At 40.5% G+C, this 17,710-nt stretch overlaps 1 protein-coding gene across 2 annotated transcripts; it reads right to left on the bottom strand.

Moving 5' to 3' along the window:
* Positions 1-725: 725 nt before the first annotated feature.
* On the bottom strand, positions 726-13,282 carry sesn4 (sestrin 4). Of its 2 annotated transcripts, none has more exons than XM_042419696.1 (9): positions 13,083-13,282; positions 5,926-6,123; positions 5,519-5,701; positions 5,059-5,304; positions 3,946-4,060; positions 3,634-3,701; positions 2,728-2,894; positions 2,497-2,641; positions 726-2,391 (listed from the first exon to the last, which is right to left on the bottom strand). In XM_042419696.1, exons 1-9 carry the CDS (start codon positions 13,146-13,148, stop codon positions 2,302-2,304), a joined length of 1,278 nt encoding a protein of 425 aa, XP_042275630.1. In that variant the 5' UTR covers positions 13,149-13,282; the 3' UTR covers positions 726-2,301. The 2 variants fall into 2 exon arrangements, with proteins under 2 accessions (XP_042275630.1, XP_042275629.1); XM_042419695.1 differs by having other exon boundaries at positions 3,634-3,758; positions 13,083-13,279.
* Between the last annotated feature and the right edge of the window lie 4,428 nt (positions 13,283-17,710).

Raw genomic sequence — 17,710 nt, 5'->3', positions numbered from 1 at the left:
CCGACCACAAGGTTGTTTGTTTTCAGTGATTCTTCTTCCCTCCCTGACAGCTGCTGGTTTTCATCAATTTCGGCGTGTTTAGATCATTATAATCACCTAGAAAGTGGAGACAAGACGGAGGCAGGTGCACCTTCAAATGAATCTACAATTGAAACTTTTCCTTATCTGAACAGACGGTCTAAGGATAGATGATGTGCAGACTGTGAAGCTCTGTAAAGGCAAATTTGTGATTATCTTATTCAATCAAATGTGTAAGTGGTACAAAATAAGCCTAAAAATTGAGTGATTGCTTTGTAAAAACGGACAAAATCACTCATCTGATCCTTTAAGAGATGCTGGAGGAGATGACAGTAAAACAGAAAACAGGAGACAGGAGTTATTTTCATAGAGCATCTTTATAGAAAACATTTCTTCACATTTTCAAAAACATTTTTTTTGTCTTTTCACTTGTTCTCTCTTTTTTTTTTTTTTTTAGGTTAGTTTATTTATTTACTTTTTTAGGTAAATGTCCATTTTTGTTTTTGTTTTTTTTAAATCTGCTAAAGTCGAACGATTTTAACATCCATCTGTGTCAAAGGCTCTTTTGCTGAGATGCTGGGGCTTGTAGAAGGTGTGTGATAGAAAACACGGGCCATTCACAGCTGTAATGTTCATCAAAAACGGTGCTGACCGTCACCCAGAAAAAAACCCACCCACCCCCATACATGCGGGAAAAGTTCAGTTTATTGGGGGGGGGGGGGGGTGTTTCCCAGCTGTAACCGAAGCCCACATTCAGCCTACAGTAGTCACATCCCTCCACTTCAGCAGCACTCCAGTTTTAGCCTGAAGGCACCTGCGTTAACGCTTTTGCTTTTGTAGATATGCACGTCTATTTCTTTCCTACATCCTGCAGTTACTAAATGCCTAAACCCTAAAAAAAACAGTCTTCTACTTCTAAACCAGGCTGCAGCACAACAAGCAGGTCTTACCGTCACACCCAGAAACAAAACAAAGTTGTACTCTAGTTTACAAAAACTGTAAAAATGACAAAATGAAAAAAAGATACAAGTGTTTTAACAACTAGTTAGCACATTGTTCTGCTTTGCAAATTGTACCATGGATTCTGACTTACGGTTATGAAAGGTTGAGTTTTTTTTTTTTTTTTTTTTTAAACCTTTGGTCTGCAATTCAATCTCTGATTTGATCATGTCTGAAGCACGTCAGTACAAAAGAAAACATAACAATCATCTTGCGAATGGCTCAGCTTAATCGTCACTGTTCGAAACAGCTCACTGACCTCTTCAGTTTCTTTTCTTTTCATTTATAATTTGAGTGTTTTAAACAGCAAACGTCATTAACTTCAGACTCTGCGTATCAGCGCTGAACTGAAAATAACAGAAGGAGCAACAGTTCTCTGAAATATCTTCGATCTTCACTCAAACATCTGGGGTTGAAAAAAAAAAAAACAAAAAAAAACAAAGAGCGAGTCTGAAAGTTTGTGGACAAACAGTCTAAAAATCTTCAATAGACGTCATACAGTGGAGAAGAAAGGCGTTAAGACCCACAACACTGTGCGTCTCAAGTTCTACTAACGAGCTACCTTGCATTATAAATATATAAAGTTTTAAAAAGTGCTTATTAAAAGAAACTATAGTGATGTGATAACTTCCAGCAGTGTCACTTTTGTGTTTTGTTCTTGACCAGCATTAATACGAAATGTTAGGGAGAGCAAAACTGTCGTCCTTCACAGTCCACAAACACTGAATAGGATTGTCCAGAAAAAAAAAAAAAAAAGAGGCCCTGGTCTCCCAATAACATTCATATAACTTGTACAAAAGGATTTTTTTGGGGGGGAGGGGGGCAGTATAGTTAATACAAAAAGGACTGATCAAACTAAAAAGAGGAGTATTGGCCACTGGTAACACACTGCTGCGATAAAGCAGTTTCTCACAGACGGAGCTGGAACACAAAACAGGTAAAAATTAAAACAACTCTAGTAATAATTGCACATAACCTTCGAGAGCCGAGATGTTCCACAGGAGGACATCGCAGTAAGAGACTCTGCAGATGGGATGGAGCTGGGAGGGGAGGGAGGGGGGGCGATAGAGTGTGGCACACTATGGTATAAATACATTTAATCTGAGAAAAGAAAAAAAAAAAAAAAAAAAAGACCACATTCATGAGGCACAGCTACAAAACGATGGTGCTCTGTGTCCTTAAAAGTGCCGCTCTCGTCCCACATGGCTGTCAGCTGCTAAGATGTCCGTCCTCGCGTCTCTCTGTACCGGCGGAGAGTTTCAACTTCGTGCCTCTCCGAGCACTTTAGGCAATCATGTACTGAGTGATGGCTCTCAGGGCGTAGAGAAGCTCCGCCTGCAGCCGGGCCTCCATGATTAGTAAGTTCACGTGTATCTGAGGGAGAGAAAGTGAGAGATGATACACGGAGCGCCAGAGGAGGACTGAGGGTTAAAACTTACACTTAGTTTGATACATATGTGTCAAAAAGCGTCGTCTCACCCGTTCTGAAGGTTTAAGTAGAGCCCAACTCAAAGGACACACTGGAGTTTTGGTGGCATCCGGAAAACAGGTCACCGCCTTAATGTACAGCTTCAAATCCCGCTCCAGCAACTGGTTCACTTCTCCATAATCATAATCATCATACCTGTAAACAAACAAACAGATTTATTAACCAAACACAAAGAGAAGAAGGGTGTTTTTACTTTTATTGCATCAAAGATAGAGTCTCACCGTATTCCTAACACACAATGGATGTAATTCCAGATGGCCCTCTTCAGGTCGGGGCTGTGCAATGACGGGAGGGTGGTCACACTCCGAAATCGGTCATCGAGCAGGTGCCCGATGTCCGAATACAATCTGTTGACTAAGGAGAAGCCGTGGTCCTCCCATGAATAGTCCTGCAAAGATCAGTACAATGAGTCAGCATTTTTAAGATCCTGTAGCAGCAGAATGAGCCTGTATGCACCACATATTTGGCCAACAGCAAATAATCTATCAGTTAATCTGATTTTTTTTTTAAGCAAAAATGACAAATGTGACCTAATTACAGTTTCTCACATGTGAGGATTTGCTGCTTTTCTTTGTCTCATGTGATAATAAACTGAATATATTTGATAAACTGTTAAAGCAAACAAACAAAACAAGTGACTTCAAGATGCCACTTTGGAGTCTAGGAAATTAGAACGGGCAATTTTCACTATTTTATGACTTTTTTAAAATAAAACAATTAATTAACTAACAATTATTTGGGAAAATAATGTGCAGGTTAATTGACGATTGTACTTAGTCACAGTCCTACTCCAAACTCAGTGTGTTCAGAGCTTACACGGATGTAAAACGACAAACTTATAAACCTAATTTAATTGACCAACCACAGCCAAGTACTTCTGGCTTCTAACATCAAGGAAAATTGCAAGTGTGTATGTGTACACAACCAAGAGTAATTTTCTTTCCAGGAACTCATTTGGGTTTGTGAGCCAAACTGATGTGTTAAAATGTCAACGCTACTATTTATCAGCCTGTTTTGCCTGACAGCGACATATAATTTACATCTTAACTTGGCCGCTGCCCACTTGAGGTCAACTCAAACTGCTTCTGACTGCGGCACTGATACTTTTGCAAATGCTACGTCCTCACCTGAACTCTAAATACTTGGAAGTGGTCCTCCTCCCTCCGGGCGAACTCCTGATAGCAAAAGTCAGGGTCTGTGATAAAACGCGACGGGTCAGAAAAACATATCATCTCCTCCTCTTCTTCCATATCTAAAAAAAGAGATGTTGAAAGCGAAGGAGAGAAAGCAGAGTGGTGAGCAGAGAGCGTATCCCTAAGTGTGGCTGATGAGTGGTAATTGCTCAAGTTTCACACCATGTGACCTAAATGTAACGTTCAAGATAAACATTAGAAGTCAGAGGGAACATATGTGCAGTTTTAGTCTGTGTGTTGTTGTACCTGTTTGTTGGAGTGTTTGGGTCTGCAGCAGGCGCTCTTCTCTCTTCTCTCGCTCCTCCTGAGACTTCTGAATCCTCTCCTTCAGACACACCATGTCACAACTTGAGTCCAGAGACTGTCAACGCAAATATCAGACAATGTAGGGAAGAAGTTTAATTAACTTTTAATTATCTTACAAACAACAAGCACCACATAATAATCTGATCATGCGGCCATTAGAGAATATATATTAATTTGTATCCCTCCCATATTCCTCTCATATTTACACAAAGAGCTCTTTAAATCAGAGTGATACTAAATGAGTTAATATGTAATGCTCAGAAAGAAACGCTTGGACAAACTGAACCACATATTTCACACTATAAATCATGTTTATTTGAATCTTTTCTGTAACAGATCGTTTCCACAGATAGTGTTTATGTAAATGTTATTTACGTAAGCAAAGTCCACCCTAAATACTGAAACCCTGTTTAAATGTCAACAAGAGCGTGTATAGAATACCGTAGAATAACACTGAAATTATTAATCAATTAATTGAGTAGTCAATAGGCAATAAAATCAAAATTAATTAAAGTCATTTAACAAGCAGAAACATCAAACAGTCTCAGCTTATTAAATGTCAGGATTTACTGATTCTCTCAATTTTTAAATTTTAAATTAACATCTTTGCATTTTGGACTGTAAGTTGGACAAAATGTGCATTTTGAAGACATCTGTTTTGATTATTATTCATTATTTTCTGACATTTTATAGACTAAAATTATAATCAGTCGATTGTAGAAACAATCAACAGATTAATCGATAATGAAATTATTCATTAGTTGCAGCCCTTCAGCATTAGCTTGTAATTTTCAATGGTATTTTTTTTGTATGTCAGCAGTCTGATCTCATCTCAAATGAGGCATGAAAAAAAAATATTATTACATTAAACACAAACCTTCACATCTTTTTCCACTTAATAGATGTTGAACATTTATCAAATTCACTTTGAAGGTTTCTTAGCGTTACAAATGTTCAAAACATGTACAGAATTTTTTTTTCTTTTTGCAAAAACACTGAGTCTTTTGCTCCGCCGTTCTCTTTAATTTAATGAAATCAAGTGTGAACTGTTACCCGTCGTCGTGTTATGTGCTCAGAGGGAGCGGCGAGCGACTGAGGCACGTTGGTGTTGCCGTTGGCAGCATCAAAGGGGCAGAAGGTCGGCGGGGTACCGTTAGGAGATTTGGAGAGGGGGGCAAAGTCTGAGTCTGTGTCGGATCCAAACACAAAGCTGCAGAGGGAGTGGCAGTGAGCCAGGATCACCACGGCCTGCACCAGCTCAGCCAGTGACCAGCACTGCTCGCCCGACTTCAGCAGAGACTGGAGGGAGCAGAGACAAGAGCTCAGGGTCAGACATCAACAAAGAGCTTCAGTCCAGAGAAACAATAATTAAACAACTAGGTGTAACTTTAACTTAACCTTTACACTCATCTATCAGAGTTCTCTGAAGATGTATTTCTGTTGAGTGATAATATGTAAACGTTTACTCTACATGATGTAATCTGTGGTTCGTCCGTGCGCTGCTCTGCTGTACCTGGATGTGTGAGCAGGCGGTGAGCCAGGGTTGGTGGGCCAGCACCTTGTTGATGTGGTCAAGGAGGCGAAGGCGGGGGGGTGCTGCCTCCAAACCCTGCAACCACAGAGGGTCCCCACCCACCCTCAGAAACTGGGCGGAGTGTAGATACACCAGGTAGTTGCAGTGATGTCGTGCAGCAGCCTGGATGGCATGAGAGGAGAAAATCGAGCAGGCGGATTTAGGAAAATGACCAACTCAAACAGAAGAGCATGTTATTTTTTAATTTCGTATAATACTAAAATGATCCCTGGTGATTCTTGCAGCCGTAACGGACTAAACCCAGACCTTCTACAGCTTCTCAAACCACCATGTGTTTGTTTAACTACATCAGTGAGATGATTGGTGAGGGCAGCCAGGTCACTGACCATGATGGCGATATAATGGCGGTAGGGCAGCGGCAGGGGACCGTCCATGTGCAGGATGTAGTGCTGTGTGCGCAGGAAGCTCTCCAAGTACTGAGGGTGAGAGGCCATCTGCTGGGACACGGCGTCCACACTCCCCCTGCTGACCAGAGCCTTCGTGAACAGCAGTGACACTCGCTCCCTCTCACCATTCACCATCACCTACACAAAGCAGGAGGAGGGGGAGAGAAAAGAGAAAAGTTAAAACCTTGAGCTGTTTGCTAGTATGGTACGAGCTGTGAATGAGTTTTATTTATTGTATTCGTACGCATGAAGCTGAGGCAGCAGCGATTAGAGCCGAAACATCTGACTGAAAAGTTGGTGATCAATTAGTCAAGCAACAGAAAATAAAAACAATTTGATATCTATTCCTCATATCAGCAATTTTTCAAGCAAAAATGCTCACAATATGCTGGTTCCAGCGTCACCAATGATGATGATTTGATACTTTTCACTGTTTTTTTTATCATTGTAAATGGAATATCTTTGTTTTTTTGTTGTACAGTTGGGGCTATGGGAAATTACAAACATTTTTCACAATATTCTAACATTTCATTGAGCACACAATCGATTAATCAAGGAAGTAATCAGCAGATTCATTGATAATGATTATTAGCTGCTATCCTAGTAGTCATCAACATTATCAAAGTGCCCATAGCGAGTTATAGATGTCTTCATTAGTTTAGTGGTTCTTGTGTAATGATTACAAACATGTGCTGTGTGTGTGTGTGTGTGTGTGTGTGCATACATGTAATCTCTCCCTTTAAACCAAACAGGATGATAAAACAGCCACTGAGGCACAGCTGGCTTTCCTCTGGAGGAATTATAGATCAGGTTGGACATCAATGTCCATGTGGTGACAGGCGAGGCCTGTGCTTTGGACTGGAGTCATGTTTCACACCTTAAATCATCTGAGGAGAAGCAGCCTCGATGCTGTGACACCGGCGCCAACAGCAAGTGGGTGCATTCCTTTCATTATTCTTTCTCCGAATAAAACAAGCAAACAGTGGTGCTCAGCTGGGAGCTCAACCGGCGCACAGACACTCATGTCAGCTACAGCAGATCAGATCCTTCAAACACTACATTATAATAAAATGTGGATGAATCGAGCACCGTGTATGACAGATATGTATGTGGTAGATGTCATTTCTGTGAAACAAAAGTGGATGTTGTGAATCGACAAAAGGAAAAAAAACACCCAAAGTTGTCCCTTGGATGGGGGTTTTACGCGCTGGGAGGAACCACAGATGAAGGAACTAATGTGAAAGTTGGGTTTGGGAGGCCGTGGAGAGGGAAGCTCCGCAGCAGCAAAGAAGTGGATGAGACCAAACACACAAACAAAGGAGTGACTGGGCTGAGGAACCAGACGCCAAGAGAAACAGACCCATGGTGAGAGGGGAAGCTGGCCTGCCTTCGCAAGCACAGCCATTTATTACCTCTCTCGCCATCATACAATGGCCTCTAGGAAAAGGTGTTTGGGAGCGCGGCCACGAGTGAGGACCCAGTTCCCCTGCATGTGAAACCTGAGTGCACAGCACTGATCAAAGCCAAATGGCTCACTGCAGAGTGAACTGTGCGAATGTTGGCAAAGACTTCTCCTTTTAACAGCACAAACCGCTATCTAGTTTTATTACTGGCCTGTCATATCACAGACACTTCAACTATGTCAGATGGAGCAAATGGCGACTAGCGGGCCTTGTTACTTAATTTAAGCCCCGTACAGCTCTTTGGCATTCAGCACCATGTTTATCTGGCTGGTAGCTCCTTGTGGTATTTCACTTCTCCCTGCAGTGGATGAAGGTTTCCTCCTGACCCTACAAGAGGCTCCACCTCTCGACCTATATACAGTCCACGCTAAGATTCTGAAAGACATTATAGTAACATGTTAAACATTAAACAAATCCATCTCTATCTGGTATTTATAGCTTCCTAATCCACTATTTGCTATCAGGAAACAGGAAAAAAAGATCTGAAAGGAGCAGGAGGATTTAAAAAAAAAAAAAAAAGTAGTTGGCTGTAAATGCAACAAGCTCAGACACGGACCCCGACCCGCTCTCGTCTGTCAGCGCACATCGGAAAGTGTGTGGAGGGAGCGTAGAGCACACAGGTGCCTGCCAATCAAAGACCTATTGACACGAGCACATTCACACAAGTATCTCTCTGCAAACACAAGAGCTACTGATTAGTATGCTGAGCTGCTGAATCTGGGTTACTGCTCCATCAAGCACTAACTGGCTAAAGGAGGAGGGCTTTGTACCGGCCAGCATTTTAGGGAGCAATACCATATAGAAGAAACGCTTTAAGTACGACTTGTTAAGGACTTATTGTGTAGACGGACCAGTCTGCCACTCCAGAGTAAGCTGGGATTGCAACATTAACTAATTATACTTCCATCTGATTATCAATAATCTGCTAAACTACACTCTGTTCATTTTGTGAGACAAAACAGAAGAGGAGCACAGATTCTTATAGGAGAAAAAAAAAAAAATTTCACTATATTGTATTAACATGCTGTCGGTGTTTGGCAGAATGTTTGAGAATTACTGCATCGCATTTAGTTAGTGCTGAAAACAATTAGGTGATTAATGATTAGTCAATTGATGGAAAATTAACTGCCAGCTAATCGTTTTAAGTCATTTATCAAGCGAGAAGCCTAAAATTCTCTGGTTTCAGCTTATAACATTTGAGGATTTACTAAGAGCTGCAACAATTAGTCATTTAACCGATTAGTTGAGCCAAATAAAAACTACTGAAATTAGATCGCTAATTTCAGATCACTAATTTCTGTAGTTTCTCAAGCAAAAATGCCAAAAATGTCTTGGTTACAGCCTCTCAGATGTGAGGAGTTGCTGCTTTTCTCTGTTTAATATCATTGTTAATTAAATATCTTTGGGTTTTGGGCTGTTGGTCAGATAAAACAAGACATTTATAGATGTTGCCTTCGACTCAGGAAATCAGGGATCAGCATCTCTTTGTACTTTAAGTGCTTTAAGTACCATAAGTTTCATAGTCTGAACGATTCATCGAGAAAATCATCTGCATATGAATCGATAATTATTATTGTTAGTTGCAGATGTAGATTTGCTGCTTTTTCTCTGATTTTTTTGGAGATTGTTGGTCGGTCAAAGCAATGATGTCGCATTGGGTGCTGTACTGTACTATGTTTTAAAAACTACACAATTAATTGATTACACTACAGTCACATTAGATGTACAGTTCCACATTCAATATAGACCCAAAACAATAAATGTACTCAGCAGGTTTCCCAAACAGCTACAGTAGGAAGACTCCCCAGATATTAAGACTGCAGAGACAGAAACCTTTCAGACTGGAAACACACAGAACGACAGTCACTGGTAAGATCTCCCACTGAGCTTATCAAGGTGAGACGTACACATTACAGGTATTGATTTTGCTAAAGTGTCCTCAAGCAAGACATCCGCCTTTGATCTGTTTTGCAGCTCCTTGTTCAGAGAGCAAAACAAAACTAAATTTCTGTATGAGGATGAATTCAGCAAAAGGTTACTGCTCCCACACAGGACTGAGCTGCACAACCATGTGACAAAATCCACTGAGGACAACACATAAATAATCAACAGAAATGTAACAACAAACAAAAAACAATTGTGTACAAGCCAGTGACCATTTAACTGTCATATAATTAGTCTTCAACTGTGACGAGAGCAGTAAAATAAGTGACAACACTTACTCATATACAGACTGAGGAGATTGCCATCACTGCCATCTCAAAAAATCAAAAAGGAAATTGGTGTTTTGTGTAATTTCGTAAACATGTCTGGACAAATACGACAGAAGAAGTCAAATTGAAACAGGAACTACGCTTGACGTGAGCACTGGCACTGCAGGAAATGACACATCCTACAGTTTTAACAGAGTCTGCTGACACCTTAAAATGAAAGCAGATTTAAAACGCAGCTAAAAACGTACAGTTCGAGTAATCACACAGCACGTTTATGGCAGCGTTTAATGTAAATTTCCCAAGATGTTGAAACTCCCCTGAATTCTCTGGGCTCTTTCTATCTTGAACATAGGGGACGTCTTTTGCTTTGTTCCTGGTTGTCAGATTGAATTAGTGAGGCAATTCATATTTCAGTGTTTTGCCACACAAGAAGAATATTTAAAGAAGCAGAACTAATCAATACGTCTGACTAATATAAACTAGGGGAAGACAGTTAAGACAGACGTTCTTTGTCAAAGCTGTGCCCAGACACACAATCCACACTTCATCTCTATTGCCTGAAAACAAATCACAAAGCTGGACTTTTGATAAGGCGATACAATCCTTATTGTCCACCCACATGAAAAAAATACCCGCATGAAAAGAAAAAAAAAAAAAAAGAAGAACTGGTAACAAGCGTGTGTGGGTAGATATATAAAGCAAAAAGGAACACATCATCATTTAGACAACTGTGTTTGGTATTACAAAGCATATTTTGGTTTCACATATACAAAGATGCAAACAGTCTAATAAAGCACAAGCACATTGAGGCTTTGTGCACACAAACCTATTAACTCTGCTTACATTACGCCCGGCGGCGACCGATTTTGAAACACAGCTATTCTTCTAGTCAGAAAACAAGCTTGAGGGTGACAAATAGGAGGCGACGATGTTGATATTAGAGCACTGCTGTATTCAAATCACAAGATGAATTCAAACTTGCGGCCTGACTGGAGAGATTAAAAAACAGCTCACTGAAGGCCTGTTGTGAAAATAAATAAATAAATAACACAAACAAGTGCAGATCATTTGACATTCAAAATAAATAAATAAAAATCCTCCCTTCCCAACACAGGAGAGGTCATTTGTTTATTGATCAGAGCGGGTGCAAGAGGCAGCAATGAAATGAAAAACAGGGGTGACGTCACCGTGGGGAGGAAAGGTAAACGGAGACAAAGACAGGCTTTGATAGCAGGCTGACAAACAAAACAGCAGCAATGTACGCGCAGGAATACGAGGAAGAGTGCCGGGGCTAAGATGACACATAAAGAAGTGGAAAAATGATGCCGCTGTCTTCCAAGGGTAAATGTGTCAGCTTGAGATGAGACGTGTATGTGCGCCTGTAGTGTCTGTCTGCATGTGTGTGTGTGTGTGTGTGTGTGGTGGTGGCGGTGGTGGTGGTGTTGGTGGGCTGCAGGAGGGGGGCTGCTGCAGATACAGGAGAAGGACATTCAATCTGCATTCCGATTGAGCCTGGAGGGGGTCCATCCTTATCATGCTCCGGCGTCCTGGCGGCATTAACTCACCCCCCCGCCCCCCCACACACACACCCCCCGCCTCCTCCTCCTCGCCCCTTCATCACCGGAAACACAAGCAGCCGGGGCAATTTTGGCTCTGCAACCTGAACTCAGGGAGTAGCGCAAAACAAACCAGCTGCAGCCCAAAGAGGTTTTGGAGAGGAGAGGAGAGAGGAGAGGGGAGGGAAGGAGCTGCTGGGTTGGACAGCACATACAACACAAACCAAGACAAACAAAACACTGTGCTGCAGGATGAAAAACAACAGACAGACAGAGGCAAGTCCACATACAGCAAGATGAGTGATTGAACCTGACAGAAAACACGGCAGGCAGGTAGGGCAAGGGGGAGACGCAGTAACAAACAACATGATATCACTGATAACAGGGTAATTCATTACTCTGATCATTCACAAACATGCCAGGGGCGTGTAGTGTATCATATCAAAGTCAGCTGCTCACATTTGGTGGCGCTTAATATGCCTGCCAACTATTTGTTGTGCTTTAAGTAGTTGGACTCATGGGGTTATTTTCTCTTTGTTAAACCCATATACTAAATGTTTGTCCCTAATTATAATGTTTTTCAAATGTCATGTGCAGTGTTATAGCTGCTAAATGACACCGAAGATGAAAAGCAACCAGTGTGTGTAAGGCGTTGGAAAGTCACACAGACAGCACTTGAAAAGTGGAAGATTTTTTGAATCCCTCGCTGCTCACATTCCTCCCTGTTTTGCTCCATTTCAGGACTCTAATCTGCAGCAAACATGTCTTTTTTTGGACTGCACTCTGAGACAGCGCCCCCATTCTGTTGCAAAGTGAAAAGCAGCGACAGAGGAGAAAAACAACTTTGATTGGCAGTCCAGTTCAGCAAAGCAAAAAAAAAAAAAAAAAAAAAAAAAACAGCACAATGAAAAGTCGGCAATGTTTAGCAGGACGGCAAACAGGAAAAACACAACAGTCCTATTCAGCGTTCATGTATTAAACCATTTACACTGTTATGTCCTTTTCGCCCGTCCTTATATCTCATTTATGGTCAATAATGGCACTGCATTACTTCACAGCCACCTAATTGACAGACACTTTTCTCCCAAATCCTGAGATGATGTCATCGTCACCTACAGCTTACACCAACGGTTACTGCATCTCTGCGTTACAGTTAATTACAAATACAAGATTAAAAAAAATATATATGACCGCAAATAAACAGAAAAGAGCCCAATTCTTCTTTGTTGACCCAACAAAAGCGTCTGGTTACATTGTTTGTGCAGCCGCTGTGATGTTGAGCCACAAAACACAGAATAGAAAGCGAAAAAAAATACAAACGTTCATATTTAGCGTTAACGGTCATTTAACGCTCGTTTTTTTAACGCACTGTCGTAACGCTGCGAGCTTTAATTGTACATTTTAACGGCTGAAGACGTCAACTATAAAAATGTTTTAATGATGTTAAAGGTAAGTGGCAATTCCCAGCCTTTAATACAATCACGAAAAGATGTTTTTAGGCGTTAATTAAGTGAGATTTAACACTAACAGCGATCATGTTTTCTATGCTAAGTGAGCTAGTTGGATGAGAAGATGAGTATTTTTTTAGTCGCTAGCTTCAGCCGCTTTAACGGTTGTTAGAAAAGTTCAGAGGTTAAAACAAACTTAACATTTTAACATGTCGTCTGCTGCTTGACCAAACAAGTTATTTAAAGCTTTAAAAAAGCAACAAAGCCGAATGCTGGTTAAGGATGTTTTTCTTTTATATAAAATAATCCCTTCGGCAAATGAATGAACGTTACTCAGGCTACCCAGTTAGCCGCTAGCTTTAATTGTGTTAAAACTATTTTTTTCACCATTTCCGTCTAATGTCAGCTTTAACCTACCTGTTTCTGGACTCGCTGGCGTTGGGTTCTTAGGGGGTACTCCATTTTATTCGTACAGATGATCATTTTCCAAAAACAGTGTGCTATTGCATGGATGCGGCTCTGTCTTTTTTTCTTGGTGCTTTCCAAGCTAGCTAACAAAAGGCGAAGAGCCAGGCGCTGCAGCCGGTCGGTCCGCAGCTGAAGACGGGACTGACAGAGCAGAGGAAACCTTCCCGGAGTCGAGGCGACAGCTCCGGTAACAGTGCGTCCAATCAGAGCGCAGGAGGCGGAGCTTCATAGAAAATGCTAATAAACATCTGCAAACAACAACGCAGAGGAGCAAAAACAGGCCAGGACAGAGCAACACACACACACACACACACACACACACACACACACACACACACACACACACACACACACACACAAACACACAGTGGTGGAAAGTAACTATGTATATTTACCCAAATACTTGTACTATACTTGAGTATTTCCATTTTATGCTACTTTTTACTCAGTTTTAGTTACTTTTCAGATGAAGATTGGACACAATGGATAATATAACAAGCTTTTAAAATACACATTGTTAAAGATGAAACTAGTGGTTTCCAACCTTTTTGGCTTTTGACGTCTTATAAAAAGCAGTGTGTAGTCGGGTCGCATTTCAGATGTCTATGAATTGTTAACAGCTCCACCAAATAGTGATTTTTCCCTCTAAACTTCTCACATGGTTTCATTTCAATAAATGTTCAAATGATCCAATATTTCACCACAAATCAAAGATTAGAGAAAAAGTCCACAAGCTGAAAACAGATTTGTGTATCAGAACTTGTTTTTTCTTCTTTCCTCTCCCATTACTCATCTCACAACCCCTCGGATTTATCTGGTGACCCTTTGAAGGGGCCCGACCCCTAGGTTGTGAAACACTGGACTAAACTAACTAACTAAACTGTATATCAAGTAGTTCAAACTAGCTCCAGTTCCAGCAGCTACAACAGTAACATGCTGCTTACACACTGATGGTTCAGTATTAATAATCTAATGATAATGTTATATAATAATATATGAACCAGGTTTCTCATGTTTTATCTAAACACCATATCTAGAATATGATCAAAACCAGGTAGGACTGAAAAACTGGGATACTAGTGCACATGTAAATGCACTCATAGTTGTGAGACTTGTGAGAGACAGATTTTTAAAAAGGGAAAGGTCAAAGCCCACACAGCAAAGACTGCAGAGCAAAAGAACATTTACATGCACAGAAGCAGAGCCGACCCTGACTATGTTAGTACCCTAGGCAAGATTTTAGATTGAAGTCCCCCCAAAAATCCAGTACAAGAAATACAAATATGGATTCACACTAAACTAGAGTGCAACATTGGTATCTCCAGCTCAGACAAAGTCCTCCCAGTCCTCCCAGTCCTCCAGACCAAAAGGCAAGTGGGGGTAAAGGTGCCATTCAGTGACTGTTTGGTGACGTGGTCTGAGGTCACACATGAAGCTGGTGGCTGTTGGGTGAAAACTTGATCAACCAGTAAGGCTTTGAAAAACAAACCAGATCAAAACCCTGCACGTCAATGAGAGGAAAAAAGAGAGAAAAAGACTAAGAAGGGAGAAAAGGTGCAAATTTCCCAAAGTTGTTTACAAGCAAACCTATCAGTAAAAAAAAAAGTCCTACTTATCTGGCGCCTCAGGCGACCACCTATACGACTCATTTCACGTGCTGCCCCAGCACAGGAGTAAACTGGTTTGGGGTCTTATCATGGTTTTGATCATATTCAGGATATGTTTACATGAGAAACCTGTTACTCAGTAACAAACTGTATACATGTTTCTAACAGTATCCAGGTTTCTTATCATTTTTGTCCAGTTGTTCCTTCCTCAACATCTTATCACTCACTCATTTTTCTAACAGTGAATGTTCAGAAACCTGGACAAGGTGTTTATGTGCCACAATATCCTGGTTTCTATAGTCCTTCAAGTTGCATCCAGGTTTCTCAAAGCCAGGTGTTGTACAGTGTTTAAATGTGCAACATGTAACCGGAATACTCCAAAAACCTGATCATAACCAGGGTACTGGTATTCATGTAAACACACTCACTTCCCATGATGCAACTCAATCTTTTTGTCAGACCCTCCCAGACTGGTAAATGTCCACATCTGTATCTGTGTCTCCTCTTTGAAACTCAGGCTTTCTGTTATAAAGTTTTAATGTCCAGGCCCGAATGAGTAAACCCTGATGACATCATCAAGGTCATTTTCCCAGACTTGATGAAAGTCCGTTACAGAAACAGGAAACATTATCCTGTATCCTGCAGATGAGTAATACTGTTTATGACAAGTTAACTGATTTTCATGTCTTAAAACAATGAAGTGCTTCTTCAAAATTATATTTTAGACAAAAGTGTGCTTTCAGTTTTGTGGTGACAGTTTGGAGAGGCTGTTTCGACACTCAGTAAGGATACAATATTAAACTGGATTATACTAGAAGCTAACGCAGATAGACTCAAGATTGACTGATGTCTGATGAAGACGAGGTGAGCTTGAACCAAACTGTAGATCTTATATAGACACAAACCATCCAAAACCTAAATCTCAGTCATCCTGCTCTCAAGTCATCCAAACATCCCAAAGGCAAGACACTTATCGCTGAATATCTTGATCTAAACTAAATACACAAGTACTGACTGCAGTCGCTCCGACCATGTGATGTTCACAAGTGACCACTGCGTTTGGATAAAGGGCTTGTTTTTATTGACCCTCAGCTTTGACCCAGTTGTTTTGCTTTCTGTATGGACTTATTCAGTCCACTCTTTTAATGAATAGGAGGTTTGTTCTTTATCAGAAATCTTGGTACTGAATTGGTTCAAATCAGGTTGTTTTTCTGTCTGAGTGCAGGAGTCACGACATTCACTCGCAGTCAATTAGTTGCACTTTGCTTTCTGTTTTCATACGTTCTTACTATCCCCTAACTTCAGGGGATAAACACAGTTTGTTACCAAGCTTGTGCTTAGTTTCAGTCAAAGTTGCTGCTTCTTCTCTTCCTCTAGAGAATTGAATGCAGCATTATTTAACAGGACTTTTTGTGCTTTATTTGTTCCATAGAAACCTCAGTTTTGTGGAAGTGAAAATAAAACAAATATAGACATACAAATTATATGAAGTAAATTAAATATGCAAAATACTCTCAAAAAGCCTTCTTAGATTTATTAGAAATGACATTTATAGCACCAGTTCAAACTTCAGTATAATTTCTGTCCATCCAAATGCTGTTTAATGTGTTCTTAAATTAAGTTAAATATCCACCTATTGATTGATGTTTAAAGGAAACATGTTGATTTTGTGTTAACCCAAAATCACCTTAAGTTTTGAGGCCTTTTACAGTTCCAGTAGGACAGAGAACTGATACACACTTGTATAAAACAGATATATCAACTTTATTACACCTTGCTGTATCAAACAGTACAAGTATTGAATGAAAGTGAAGCTGGAAAAGAGTCTTTGGTTAAGAAAACAACAAGTGACCCTCGACTAGAGTGTCCATCTCTATTAGATTAACTTGCAGTTTGCACAAATATCATGTGAATCATTCTGACGTGGAGGGCAGAACCGGTCTAAACCAGACATCCACAGATCAGTTTAACTGTTTATTTTTAAGCAAAAACACCAAAAGGTTGTGACTTTGCTTAAAATACTTGGAATAAAGAGATTTTTAGGACAGGTTTGATATTTGTCTGGAAAACTGGTCGTGAATGTCAGACACTGCCAAGAAACTAACCAAATTAGATAATGTTATTTTGTGTCCAGAGTGAAATTGGCTCGAAGCAAAGCAGTTATTTAAAGATAAATGGGTTGTGCAACTGAACTGATTATTTTGCAAAAAATTTCAAAAGTGGCATCTAGATATATATTCATGGACATTTAAATGGCATTTCAATAGTCTTTTTGAGTGCCAAGCCTCTGTTAACAAGTTTAACCCCTTACTTTATCATTTTCCTGTCAGTTAACAGTAACCATTTCCTTAATTAAGCTAATGTGGTACAGCTGTCTGTTGTAACCACAGAATTAGAAACTAAAGCTCTTACACTTCTTTTTTTGCACGCTGCATATTACATTTGTCAGCTGCGAGATGTCTGGTTGAAGAAAGGAACTGATGATTGCCATCCGGCCCTACAGGTTTCCTATTAAATTGATTCCTCGGTTTCTAGAGAAATTGCCCTAGAAACAAACAGGAGGGACTTCCCTAAGAAGTTTATCTTAGGTCCTCTGAGATTCGACACTTAAAGGTGCAGTGTGTAGGATTTAATGGCATCTCGCAGTGAATACCGCTGAGCACCCCTCCCCACCCCCCTCCAAGCATGTAAGAGAATCTATGGTGGCGGTGAAACTTGCGAAAAACGTGAAAGGCCCTCTCTAGAGCCAGCGTTTGGTTTGTCTGCTCTGGGCTACTGTAGAAACATGGCAGAGCAACATGGCGGGCTCCATGGAAGGGGACCCGCTTCCTCTGTAGATATAAAGGGCTCATTCTAAGGTAACGAAAACACAATGATTCTTACTTTCATGTGATTATACACCAATCAAAACATACTTATATATTACATTCCATTTCTGCCAAGTCCATTCTGCTAGATGCCTCTACACAC

Source organism: Thunnus maccoyii, chromosome 8, assembly GCF_910596095.1.
Source record: "Thunnus maccoyii chromosome 8, fThuMac1.1, whole genome shotgun sequence".
Classification (NCBI taxonomy): domain Eukaryota; kingdom Metazoa; phylum Chordata; class Actinopteri; order Scombriformes; family Scombridae; genus Thunnus; species Thunnus maccoyii.
This window is presented reverse-complemented; position numbering and strand designations above follow the sequence as displayed.

Excerpts from the sequence above, each read along its gene's own strand:
- sesn4 (XM_042419695.1), bottom strand. The coding sequence starts at position 13,148 with ATGATCATCTGTACGAATAAAATGGAGTACCCCCTAAGAACCCAACGC. Across the intron at positions 6,124-13,082 it reads GCCAGCGAGTCCAGAAACAG|GTGATGGTGAATGGTGAGAG; the intron begins GTAGGTTAAAGC and ends TGCTTTGTGTAG. Across the intron at positions 5,702-5,925 it reads GCCATTATATCGCCATCATG|GCTGCTGCACGACATCACTG; the intron begins GTCAGTGACCTG and ends CATGCCATCCAG.